This window comes from Anopheles coluzzii, chromosome 3 (genome assembly GCF_943734685.1).
Source record: "Anopheles coluzzii chromosome 3, AcolN3, whole genome shotgun sequence".
In the NCBI taxonomy this organism is placed as follows: Eukaryota; Metazoa; Arthropoda; class Insecta; order Diptera; family Culicidae; genus Anopheles; species Anopheles coluzzii.
The window spans coordinates 31875651-31889004 of NC_064671.1; the positions used below are offsets into that span (position 1 = coordinate 31875651).

At 50.5% G+C, this 13354-nt stretch overlaps 1 protein-coding gene across 1 annotated transcript in view; it reads right to left on the minus strand.

Annotated features, from left to right (window-relative positions):
- Positions 1-446: 446 nt before the first annotated feature.
- The window catches only part of LOC120955716 (klarsicht protein), a 192096-nt gene continuing 179188 nt past the window's right edge, over positions 447-13354 (minus strand). The window contains exons 9-16 of the mRNA XM_040376816.2: positions 12344-13186; positions 10447-11287; positions 9944-10356; positions 8730-8835; positions 4940-5109; positions 3747-4036; positions 2964-3677; positions 447-2883 (exon numbers count right to left, since the gene is read on the minus strand). Coding sequence (XP_040232750.2) covers positions 2517-2883; positions 2964-3677; positions 3747-4036; positions 4940-5109; positions 8730-8835; positions 9944-10356; positions 10447-11287; positions 12344-13186 — 3744 coding nt within the window. The 3' untranslated portion in view covers positions 447-2516. The remainder of the gene's footprint in view (positions 2884-2963; positions 3678-3746; positions 4037-4939; positions 5110-8729; positions 8836-9943; positions 10357-10446; positions 11288-12343; positions 13187-13354) is intronic.

The window sequence follows — 13354 nt, forward strand, 5'->3', positions numbered from 1 at the left end:
GGGGGTCAAGTCAATGTCGAGCATGACGCTTCAGTATCCGAGGACTTCAAGGTCTGCTGCTGCAGCAGCAGCCGCAGCAAGCTTAGATGTTGCGATCGTTCTAGACCTGCCACCGGTACAATTATTAATCGTGATCTTCTCTTTAACGCTACACACCAATGGATGATTTCGATCGTTCTGCGCGTACAAAAATTCTAATGATCTGCGCGCTCGATGGTTTCGTTTCCTCGTTCGCGAATTCCGCAGCGCCCCCAAAAACGATCCCGAAATGACGTCACTGTGTGTACAGCTTACATCGTGTTCTGGAAAGAAATAATGACTGCAATCGATTAGAGAAGCAACCAGCAGCTTTTTGGAGCTTCGACCGTTCGGATGTTATTGCTCTACGCACGCACGCACGCTGGCGAACGAGCCCGGCATGATGGTTGCACAAGTCTATATCTATCTTCGATTGTAGGAAAATGTAAAATTTATTCTCCACCTTCTGCTGTTTCGTGTCTCTATTGCATATATTGGTTTTGTGTTTGTGTTCTGGCGATTGCGGTTTTGTTTGCTTTCTTTTCAATCGGCCCGCACATGTCGGGAGCCTGTCCCGTCCCTACTCAAAAGGGAGAAGGAAGAGAAAAATAAATCGAGATACAGTTGAAAATTGCACTCTTCGCTGTTAAGCTCTTGTTCCGATAAAATATAAACCTTCTAACATCATTTGAGCCTTGCCTCAAATCTCACACACTTGTGTATGTATGTATGTATGTATTACCGGAAGTAAGCGCGACAGCGCGATCCTTACAAATCCAATTCCTTATCTCCTATTTGTCGGATTTCTTGCTTGCTTTTAGCTTCGCTTTCCATCGTTTTTTTTTTTTTAATGTTTTGTGCACTAACAATCAAGAGTAAGGAATGAACCGGAATAAAGATGAGACACGGTAAAGGCCACGTGCCTCTCAATTCTCGAACGCAAAAGGCTAAAGGTAAACTAACTAGTCCACGAACAACATATTACACCGGGGTAAGATAGCAGTGGGGTAGTTTGCGTACGTAAGAAACCTATGTTCACGAAACTTCGACACCGCACGCGACCTCCTAATTCACTTCTTTTCTACTGTTTTTTTTTTTACTTCGACAAAATATACAAATTAAGGACGCATGCCTCAGGAGGAAGATAAAAGTACAGAGCAAAATACTCGGCGCAGCGCAGTGCCGAGACAACAAAAAAAGGAAAAATTAATCTTACAATTCGCGAAGGCAATAAGTAGCGAGCGACTGACCGACCGAAAACACTCAACCGACGTGTCAGTGTGTGGTACACACACAGTTGTTTTTGTTTCTTTATCCATCTTCTCTCTTCTCTAACTACTTTTGTCGGCTTTAATGGAACTGCTATTATCACTGGAGATGGAAAGCCAAACCAACAGCAGCAGCAGCAGCACCACTCACCTTTTCGCTACAAAAACAGTCTTTTGCTGAGTTGTTGCTGTTGGCAGGCGCGATTTTTGGGGGTAGAGAATCAACGCACCTTTATGCATTGCAACCGTAACGTTCGCTTCCGCTGTTACAAGGCACTGTATGGTTTCGATTCGTTGCTGTTTGTTAAGTATGCTATAACCTGCGGCTTCGTAGCTTTTAAGTTTAAAGGGGTTTTGTTTTTGCTTCCGTTAGAGGTAAACTTACAATTTAAACTGTTAGTAGGTTCTTATCTCGGTACAAGTAACAAGTAGCGGAAGATGAAGCCACACTAACGTTCGTAGCTATCTTTGTATTGGTAATTGAAAGTATAGAACGCGATTGAAACGAAAACTTATAATTCGAATCGTCGGCTAATAACGGCCGACTGATAAACTAATTCAAAAATCGAAAAAAATAAGGTTCATTAATGCATACTAAATTGCTCTCTTACACAATGCGCTTACGATTAAATAACATCACTAAACGAACCGACCCCGTGTGCTGCGGTCGAATAGTATTGTACATTTGATTCGAAGCTAAACGCTCTAATAAATATAAGCTCTAAGTAGGGAGGAGTAGGGTAAAGTAAAGGGAGAGAAAAAATGAAGAAGAAAAACAGATTAAAATACTAAGATTGGCATACTTTCCTCTACAACAAAAAATATGCATATGTGTAAATAGGTGTAAATACGTATAGCGTAAACTTACGCACGAAACGATGACAAGATTATGAACGTTAGGAAGAACGAAATTGCAGAAACAAAATATTAAAGAGTAAGATTATACACCACAATGCTTCCCCGGGGGGAAGCGAAGGAAGGGTTTGTGAACCCTGGTTCCCTGTTTTTGCCCTCTCCCAGGTCTAGGGGAAGGCCAGGTGTAGTACTACAGTAACTTAACAACCAGGCGCGCGCGTGTTATATCTCCAGGATATAAAAAATCTATCCAATTACTTAAAATCGCACCCTCTCATGACAGCCCCTCCCCCCCTGGTGCGAACACCCCTCTCTGGTGCAACCGTCATACGGTGGGCTATTGCCGCGGATGTTCACCCCAATTTTGCCGCCACGTTAAATCGGCGGTGGTCCCTTCATGTAGCGCAGCTGGGGCGTCAGGCTCATCGAGTAGGTGTTGAGCGCGTCGCAGCAGTGCGGCTCGAAGAAGCAGGCGGCACACATCACCAGCACCAGGGCCAGCTGGACGGGCACGGCGATCTTGGTGATGCGCCACACCCACCGGTTCTGCGACAGCTTCATCTTGGTCGTTTGCACAATGCCGAGCTGGCCCGTTTTCTGCATCGCCAGCAGATGCTCGCGCTGCAGCTCCTCCTGCTGCTGCTTTTGCTGCTGCAGTAAGTGCTCGTCGTCTTCGTTTTCCGTCGCTTCGGCGGAAGTGTTTGACTGGCTGCGGTTCTGTCCACCGTTTCGATGCTTCTTGCTGTAATTTTTAATAATAATAAGGAAAGATTTTCATTAGAAATTGAAAAAACAACTCCAAAAAAGTGCATCACTACTTACCGCGAGGGTGATTTCTTGTTCTTGTTCTTCACCGCCGCACTGTTGTTGTTGTTGTTCCCGTCGGCCGAATCCCGGCCCGCCGGACGGTCCTGCTGCTTTGCCTGCAGCCGCTGCTCCTGCTGGTTCTTCTCGCTCATGATGATCTTGCGGCACGTGCTCTGCAGCGAGCGCAAATCGTGCTCCGCCATTTCCAGCCGCTTCGTGATCGTCTGCATCGCGTCACTGCCGGGGGCGAGCGCTACCTCGAGCTGCTTCACCAGCCGCTTGAGCGCGTTCAGCCGCCGCTCGCGCTCCGACAGGCTGCCGTCAGACATGCCGCCACCGTCGGAAATGCCACTGTCAGACAGGGAACCGTTCGACGAGAGCTTAACGCAGGCCGGCAGCGCCGGCACCAGCAGCTGCTGCAGGTTCTCCTGAGGCGACTCCAGCTGCTGCTGCTGCTGAAACGCTCCGGACGACTCGATAGCACCGTTCTGTTGCTGCTGCTGCTGTTGCTGAAAGAGTGGATCTACCTTCTCCGACAGTGCCTTCACGACCTCCTTCACACTGTTCACGATCTCCTCGGTAGTGCCGCCGCCACTCTGGAGGGCGCCTTCAATGCCTTGAAGTTTTCCCCGGTCCCGGTCCAGCGTGTTGCGGAAATCGCTCAAACCATCCTCCAGCTGCTTCCACGTCATCATGGAGGTGGTCAGGTTTTCGATGCGGTTTCTTAGTCTGGAAGGAAGAAAGAGACAAAACAGTGAGTGACTTGTTTTTTGGGGGTAATCTTCCCTAATGACTTACCGCACTTCCGCCTCATCCCAGGTACTGTACAGGGTGGTGATGCCATACTTCAGCTCGCGATTGACCGACGTATCCAGGCGGATATCGTTCAGACAGTCGTAGCATTCGCCACAGTGGCCCCCAATGCAGCGGTCAAAGTTCTTGTCCCGTTCCAGCTGCTCCAGCCGGGCGTCGACGGACGGGTCGAGCAGCTCCTTGCGCTGCTGCTCCTGGTTCGACACCCAGTTGTGTACGGTTGCGTTCAGCGTGAGCATCTTTGGCCGTTGGTTCTGCAGAACTTTGTGCTCATTCTGCGACGTGAGAAGAGTGAGAGAGAGAGAGAGAGAGAGAGAGAGAGAGAGAGAGAGTTAAAAACCATTTAAACACAGCCAAGGACACATAGTTGGAGGAAGTTTGGCTCTAAAAGTCACACATTTTGTGGTTGTGATTATGTTACACGATGACGTCGAAAAACCTTCAGCATTTGTACAAACACTTTCAACATCAAGTTCCATCGTTCCGCTTTGATGCGCATCAGCGCAAACGGTTTGTTGATGTACGTCACAGCCCTACGAATGCGTGTGAGAGGTGTAACAACTCCCTTAAAGCAACTTTAGTAGTTTTCAACAAAAATGCCGTCACCGGCACGCTTTATCGCGTGAAGATCATCTTATCTAAAGCTAACACACGCACCAGTAATGATCGTTCTCCTTCTTCACCTCGGACGAAAAATCGCGCTCAAAACGTACCGTACGCAACAACACGTGGAGTTCCACGTGGTAGAGCATGTACATCATACACACACACACACACACAAACAGCATTACGACATCGAGAGGTAAGATCGTTGGCCGGACGGACGCTGTTTAATATACGGTATTTTATAATTACTTGCAAGCTGCAACGAGTAATTGGCGTCGGCTTCGCCCCATTCGATCATCGTTTATTTTGATGATCCATTAAATGCACAACCGTCTCCGCCTACTACTGCAGCACTGATGTGTGTGTGTGCTGTGTTGTGTGTTGTACGGTACCGATCACGTTCACTTTGTTTTGCGCAAAATAAGCAAACCGTTGCGCATGCGCTGCGCTAACAGGTTCACTTTCTACTCGCTTGCTCGGTGTGTGCACAATGCGCTTTTCTTCTGCCTAATTAACGTGCCGAGCGATTTAGCAGCAAACACTTCTAGCTTACTAATCTCCCTCATACATACCTTCAGTTGATCGATCGCCAGCTGGATGTGCGACTCCGAGCAGATGTTGAACGTCTTGCTGCCCAGCTCCTCCAGGACGTCCTTCAGCACGCGTATATCGTCCAGGAACTGGTTGCTGATGACGCGCCGCTCGCTCCAGTTCAGTAGCCCTTCCCAGCAGACGATTGTATCTGTTTGTTGGAGTAGAGAATTTTGGCGGTTATTAGAAAAACACAGCCTGCTGCAGAGGGAGGAGCCTGAGAGCCGTAATTGGGCACAGGTGGTGTATGGTACCATTTAGTTTGTCGGTCTGCACCGCCCGGTGGGCTTTGGGCCGGATCGTTACCACCCGCGACATCACGACAGAGCCGACACTACTGCCGACGATTTACTTTTACAGCGAACAGTTCAACGATCTTCGGACGAAATTCGGTTCGCGAGTTTGTCAACTAAAGGGGGCCAAAAACACCTCTCTCTCTCACCGCGTTTGCCGGGTGTCGTCCACCGTCATCATGATCAACGCCACAAGCCCCACAACAAATCAAACCACACACCACCACACACACACACACACAAAGAATCGTATTTCCTCTGTCGCTCGCGTAATCGATGCTTCCTTTTGGCATTAAAAAATCACTTGCTCAATGTGCTTGCGCTGCGCTCGTCGTACGCTCTGCTATCGCTCCTGCCCGAGGGTCATGTTTCAATTGCCCACAACATCGGTGCTGGTTGCACGAGAGACACATACACACACAAACGCGCTAACCACCTTCACACCCGCCCTATACTGATGCACCGGTGCGACTAGTTCGGCGGAATAGCTCGAGCGAGCGTGCAAGCGCGTACAACTGTTCTCCCTACGCCAACCCGGGGCGGCGTTTGGTCGGTATGGCGCTTCGTGTTTCGACCCTAGACGACCCCTCCTTGCGCGACGATGCCGATTCACATTAGTCCAGCTCACAAGCCCTCGCTACACTCACCCTCACCGCACGGCTCTTTGACTTAGTAGTCACAAAAACAGCCTGACACAAACCACAACACACAGACGTGTGCCATTATCAGCTTACGGTTGCCAGACGCTGGCCCACCACCACGCTCGGTACCGTCGACTTCGGCAGTGCACTACCTTCGGCCGGCACTTGAGTTTCATCTTTCGAGAGTGCGCGCCAGGGGTTTTTTTTTGGAGGCAATCAAGTGTCTTAACGTATTTGGTGCGGATGAAATCTTAATGAGTTTTCCAACAGCATCCAGAAGTTGTTGTGGCGCTTACAAAACACTAATGGCTTGGTGTTTGGGGCGTTTTGTGCGTGTGTGTGTTTTGCCCCGTTTACGGCCCACTGTGTACTAATTGTTCACTTTCACTGGCATTGCCAGATGGTTCAAACGATCTTCCGAAAGAAGGAACATCGGGTAAACACAAAATAAATCAGGCAAAAGCTGATGAAAGATTCTTGTTTTTCGCAACACCACTGGCTCCAAGAATCATTCCAATCGAATGACGTTTCGGCAGTGTGGAACCGTCAAAAGCAACAAACCACCCTCTCCCTGCATATTACACAAGGGCATGCGCACAACAACACACAAACACACCTCCCACATGTCCCCTTTTTGTAGCCCTGCCGAGCCGAAAGTGTGAACGCAAAAGGGCAACAATCGAGCGGGTTCCTTTCCACTCGGTGCTCGCTTTCGGTACCACTGGACAAAAAAAGAAGCGTACGCAACCCAAAGCACTACTCTGTTGAATGTAATCGAATTACATTAGGCCGGGAGAAAACCTTCGGCATTGGCGGCCTTGACCTGTTTTTACAAAGGGTGTACACTGAGACCTCGACCTAGATTGTTCGCCCCAACGCTCCGAGCGAAAGGTGATTGACCGTGCCGGTTCAAGGTGATACACGAGTGTCTTCGCATCTGGGTCACCCCTGTGTGGACGGATCGAGGTCGCACGTCCACGGTCAAGGATGCTGTCGAAGGACGCCCGAAATGGCTCAAGGACGCTTTTCCGAGCGTAGAAGAGCTGTGCTAAGAGCGTGAGTGAGTGATACGTTTGGGATGATTTCTTTCTCCGCAGAGGACGCTTTTGAAGAGGATGAGAGATTCTCATCGAACCTGCTGTCTGTCTGTCTGTGTCCTGAGAGATACTTACCGGCTAGTGCTCGCATAGGTTGTACTAAACTACTAACATTCACTGGCTACCACACAACACAACGGGACGCTTTACCGGAAAACCTGACAACAAATGCATACCAATCCATACAATCTGACACTTAATCCATCTAAATTGATTCCCAATAGGTTAATGCGATGAGATGTGTGTTGGTGAGTGTTAAACAAACGTGCAAAAAAAAAGCGTTAAAAGTTGCATTGTTGTTAGCGATGGTGATGAAATTCTTCTTAAAAAATCGAACCGTTTTTCCTGCTACCAATGACTAATAACTATAACCCAAGCTGACTGACATCGACAACGAGCAACACGGAACAACCGGAGCAAGGAAGTTTGGAAGTGCACAGTGCGCGACCGACACAGTATAAATATAGACAAATAAAATGAAGCCAGGAAGCAACACGATGCGTGTTTTATGTGTGTTCAAAGGTGCAAGCCCCCTGTGATGCTTTATTCGATTACAGATACTAATTTAAAAACAAAACAAAAGAACAACACAACAGGAAAGATGGTGATGATAGGCGTGAAAGGTAACATTATTGTGATAATCTATATAAAATCTAACGCTGATTATTGGTGGTAACCGTTGTCCAAAACCGCCCCAAAAAGGACGCACAAACGCAACGTGGGTTTGCCCTTACTACAAAAGAGAAAGAGAGCTTGTCAAAAGATTCCTTTCCTGTCGATCGTTTCTTGTGTGCAAGTAGGAAATAGCAAGGGCACAGGGAAGGCAAGAGAAAGAGAGACATTGCACCTTTACACGCAGTAAACACACACGCAAAAAAAGCTCATCCATACACGCCCAGATAGTGGCGTGCCGGGTTTTCTTTTCTTAAATGCCCCTCCCGACACCACCTTTTCTTCAAATGATGCCGACTGTCAATCGTTTCAGAAGGTCGTCAGCACCGCGCGCCAAAGCCTTCGTGTTGACGAAGCTGGCAGCAGCGCTGGCACCGGTCAAGCTTCCCAGGCCGCTCTCGCTGCCACTACCCACCGCCGAGGCGGTGGAGGAGGAGGCCGAGGCGACTGCGGGTGTGCGATCACGCCCGAAGAAATCGACCAGCCGGTAGAACCCATTCAGCACGCCGACGAAAAACCGGTACAGCGTAAAGTTGCGCATCACATTGCCGATGTCGAGCAGGAAATCGATCAGCCAGGCAATGAAGCGGGTAATGCGAGCGCACCGGCACTCTTCCCGCACCACCACGACCACCTTCTTCGGCTTGCGGGGCTGCCGTCGTTCCCGGCGAACCTTGCGCGCCGTTTGCAACACCGCCACCGGCCGCTCGTTCTCTTGCAGCCGTTCCTGCCCTTCCTTGCTACTCCTGCCGCCGCTTGCCCTATCGCTACCGCCGTTTGTCTGTCTACTGCCCGCGGCCCTACCACCCCGCTGGCCAGCGCAGCGACTCCACGGCTGCCGCTGGTGGCTCGCTGGCTCGCCCTCCGACTGTCGCCGGCCTAAGGTGCTAGCGTAACTGCTATCGGTACTGCTGCTATCGCTACAGCTAATCGTACTACTACCGCCGTCGTCCTCGTCGTCGCTTTCGCTACCGCCCTCACTATAGTCGTGCTCTTCGCCCTCTATCGCGGCAGAAGACGAGCCTCTGCTAGTGGTTTGTGCACGTGGTGGATGCATCATCCGCTTACCTCGTAAATCTTGGCACTTGGCGGCGGTCAGCACTGTTCCGGGCTGGCAGCGTAGCACCGACTCCAGGCAGCGCACGTTCTCCCGGCAGGTGGTAATGATTTCGCTCTAAAATGGGAAGAAAGCACAGAGCAAACGGTGTAAAAGAACGTTAGTTGAATCGCAAATTGGGTGACACAAATGGAGGGGGCGATGAAGGATGGTGGCGGAGTTATGGTAAAAGTTGGTGAGGGTGAGTGTAATAAGGATGGAACGATCAGGTAAACGGATTTTGAACAAGTTAGCATGCTTTCCTAACCAAAACTACACTCCACAGTTACTTAAAGCTAATGGTCTGATGGTGGTAGAGATTTAGCTGGTTTTAAATGAACGATATGAGCGCTTGAGCGTGTTTTAGGATGATTCCTAAGATTAAACATTCCACCGGATGAGCCATCCAGCCCACGAAATATCCTACACCATGCAGGAGAGGTGCGGTAGAGCAGTATGAATCGCGGTGCTTTTCTAGGCGTTGCTGTTGCTTTGTTTTGTTTTCGTTTTTTTTAATGAACCATTCCATGGTCTAATTAATTGAAGCAGCTTTTGTTTCCGAAATTAGAAAGTGTGAACGTAGCGTAACGTAATTATACGAATATTTACAAAACTTACTATCACTGGGTTTTCTTCCTTCGTTATGATTTTTTGTTTTCTACCGGAACACTACCGACACACACACACTCTCATATATGCTAAATAAAAGAAATTAAAAGTAATGTGCTCCACGTGTGTGTGGAAATTTAACCTGACATTTGAGGAATCTCACAAAAAAATGGATAAATGAAAAGCTATCGCAACTCGAGTGGAAAAATAATGATTGAAAATTGTATTTTCGACGGGGTCTTACTTTCTCCAAATTATGTACAAACACACACACACGGGCGAGTGGGTAATGTGTTAATTTTGGGGGACTTTTATATTTCTACGTACGTAAAAACACCTGTACCGGAAAAAGAAGTATTATACTAAGAGTTTTCCCTTTTTCACATCATGCACCTAAGTAGAGAGAGTTTCCCGCTAATCCCAATTCCCCCATTCGCTATCTCCCGCTCAAGTTTTACCATAACACAGCCTCCCAAAACACGCAAACTATCAACAACAAAACAGCGCTGATACAGCAGCGGTGGGCACATGCGTAACGCAAGCAAAGATCACAGTAATAGAGAAGCAACAGTCTTACGTAGTCGTCCGGCTTCAGCAGGTGGCACTTGGCCTTCAGCGCCTCGGTGTTGGCGAACCGGATCTTGCTCTGGATCAGCAGCTTCTTCACCTCGGCCTCCATGTCCTCGTCGAACTCGTTGTTCGAGCTGCTGCTCGTTTCGTGCGACAGCGACCGAACGAACGCGGCGGACGAGTTGTGCTTGTCGACGGAGCGTAGCGAACGGCGTCGGACGCCGCTCGTCGTGCCGCCGCCGCCACCGCCTCCAGCGCTCAACAATCCGTTCAACCCGCTGCTGTTGCCGCTCGATTCAGCCATCGGCGCGAGTGGCGTTCCCTCGAGGAAGGAGAGCGAACCATTCTTTCGTCCACTGATGTTGCTGGTCGATTGGGGCGGGCTGCCCGATTTGCTGGACCACGAGTTCATGTTGTTGCCTGTTTGGTCGAGGGAAATTCAATTTAATAAAAAAACATATTAGATTGCATTGCAAAAAAGGTTTAATACTGCCACTTAGCGATCCTTACCATATCGATCATCCATCCGGTACTCGTCCAATCGCTTGCGGCGATTGAGCGAGTTCGCGTTCGTCTCCGACTTGTTCGCCGATTCCGACTTGAGCCGGAACCGTGGCGGCGACAGCGAATCCATATTGGCCGCCGACAGTGACGACGACGCACAGTCGGACTGCGAATCGATAAAGTTTCGATAGTCGTCGCCAAAGTCGAGCAGCCGGCGGGCCGCATCCGTATCCCGGTCCTCCGAGTACGGCTCGGACATGTACTTCTCCTGGTAGTTGTCCCACGCCTGCTCCGAGAAGCTGCTCATCTCCTCCGTGCCCGTGCCGGTTCCGTTCAGGTCGGTTTCCGCCTTCTCCACACCATCTAGATTATAATTAGCGAGCGCCGCTAATGATCCTAGATTGAGACTGCCGCACCGGGTGCGCGTCAGTGAGCCGATGCGGAACTCGGGCTTCGCCATCGCGCCGCCAAACTCTTCCTCGCTGTCCTGCGAACGCTTGGACGACGAACGGGCTGCTGCCGCCGTGGTCGTTTGCCGCACCGAGGACGACTTGCGCGAGGAAGAGCCGGACAGGGAGGACAGCGTAAGCAGATCGTCGGATAGCCGCAGCCGGCCGGAAAATGATTCCGACTTTAGCAACCGTCGGCTGGTGGCAATAACGCCACCGCCCGCCACACTGCTGTTGCTGCCGCCCGTCCCGGACAGTTGTATCTCGCGCAGCGGTTGCGCGCTGCCGGCGGCGAGCGCGTTGTACTGTAGGAGCAGCGACTGCTGCAGCAGATGCAACGTGGACGAGCTGTGGTGCGGTGGTTGCGATTCGTCCGAGCCCGACTCATCAATGCGATTCTACAAAAAAAAACGGGCAAAAAAGAAAGAAAGTATTAAAGTAGGGAATTATTATCTTAAAGAGATATGGGACACACACACAGTAAAATGAACTGATTTCACTCGCGGATCAAAACTACCTGTCATATGCGCTCTGTGCGGTTATCTGACAGGCACTGACACCGGGGGTAAAACTTCACAGCGTACTGTTAATATGGAATGGAACATTCTCGTCACGTTCTTTTTTATTTATCAGCAGTGCAAAACTGCAACAAGAGGGTAATCAGAAGCACGAAGAAAACACCGACACCGACGCAATATTTACATTTTATCTCACCTTCACACAGGCGCTGCCTCATTGCATCTGTGTTTGTCGGATAAGTAAACCACAAGAGAGTTTGAACCTAGTACAATAAATATAAAAAAAAACCATGCCAAACTTGCACTTTTGTCTCATCGCCTTGCTGTGTCGATGATATCATGCACACAGCACCAATAATGATGGCAACGAGCCATCAAAATATTCCATTTTAATATTGACTTTTGCACGAGACTTTGTTTTCAATGCAATTTACACGACCACATCCACTTGAAATGCATTACAATAAACCCATATCTTGACGTCATTCAAGCGCCGCTCGAATTTGATTCGATTCGTCAAAAAACGCTCCACTCAAAAGTGATGCAACCTTCAATCGCAACCGCAACCACAAACCAATTTACTAGCGCGTGCAATATAGTTTGGCGTTTATAAACATAGTCTAATAAAATAATTTTCCCCGCAGCAGGAAAGCGCAAACCGCCCACAATTCGACACACGAGGTTGTGTGCATTGGGCAACAATCGCCCGTGCGGGTTGTGTGGCCGGTGTTCCGAAAACTTCGTCCGAAACCAATTTAAAACCGTCCAACATCAAGCGACGAACGGTCGGCCACACAGCAGCGCCAATTGCAAATGCCATTAATTCACCTTGCAAGCAAGCACACGACACGTGCAACAGTTTTTTTCGCCTTTTTTTTTCTTTTTCATTGCACCACACACACGACACAAGCTCACACACAGAGAGCACGAACTCACCTTGCGACGCGGGCGCAGCTTGCGCTTCTTGAGCGAACCCTTGCTTTCGGCGTTGCGCACGACGGTCTGCTGACTGGAGGTTGGCTTCATGCTGCCGCGGGATCCAACCATCGACGAGCCACTGCCGGCCCGGGCCATCGTGTTCAGTGCCGACTCGCTGATCGAGTAGTTGCGGTGGTCCGTCAGCGGTCGGCGGTTGCCACTGTCATTGCTGCCACCGGCACCGACGTCACCGCCACTGCCACTGTGCTGCTTGCGGTCGTCGTTGCCACCACCGCCACTGCCACCGGCACTGTCCGGTCCGCTTGTGCCCCCACCACCACCTCCACCGCCGCCGCCGTACTGGTTAATTTCCACGCTCGATGCGTTCAGCTGCGACATGCACGACACCGACCACGGTCGATCGGTGGCGGATCGGTGCGGTCTACGCTTCACTACCGTCGACACGCTGCCTGCCCCACCGCTGCCATGCACGGCCGACGTCGAGAGCGAAGGGCTCGAGCTGGCGGCCGTTACACCGCCGGCTCCAACGGCCCCTCCGGCGGCGGTGGCGGCCGTGCCGCTGCTTCCGCCTTTCGAATCGGTGGCGACGCCCTCGTCATCGTTCGAGTTCTCGGACGGGTAGGACGTGCCGTCGTTCAGCAGCTCCTGGGACGTTTGCGTCTGCTCGCCCTGCAGGCAGGTGGCGACCGAGTTGGCCAGCCCCTCCGAGCTGTCCGTGTCGCGCGCGATCGAATCGGAGTCGGTGTACTCGCCCGACGCTTCACAGTCGGTCGTCGGTGCGGAGGCTGGCAGCAGTGGCGCCGACACCGGTGCGTCTAGCGGTTGCTTTTCAAGCCATTCCTGTGCGGGAGAGCGAGGGAGAGAAAGGGAAGAACAAAAAAAACGAAAGTGGCACATTAGCAAAACAAGTGTTTACAATTTAATCAGCTGGTTTTCGTTCAACACGTTCAGGTACTGCCCGCGTTCGACGAGCGCATCCAGTTGCGACACACAGCACGTCGACCGTCG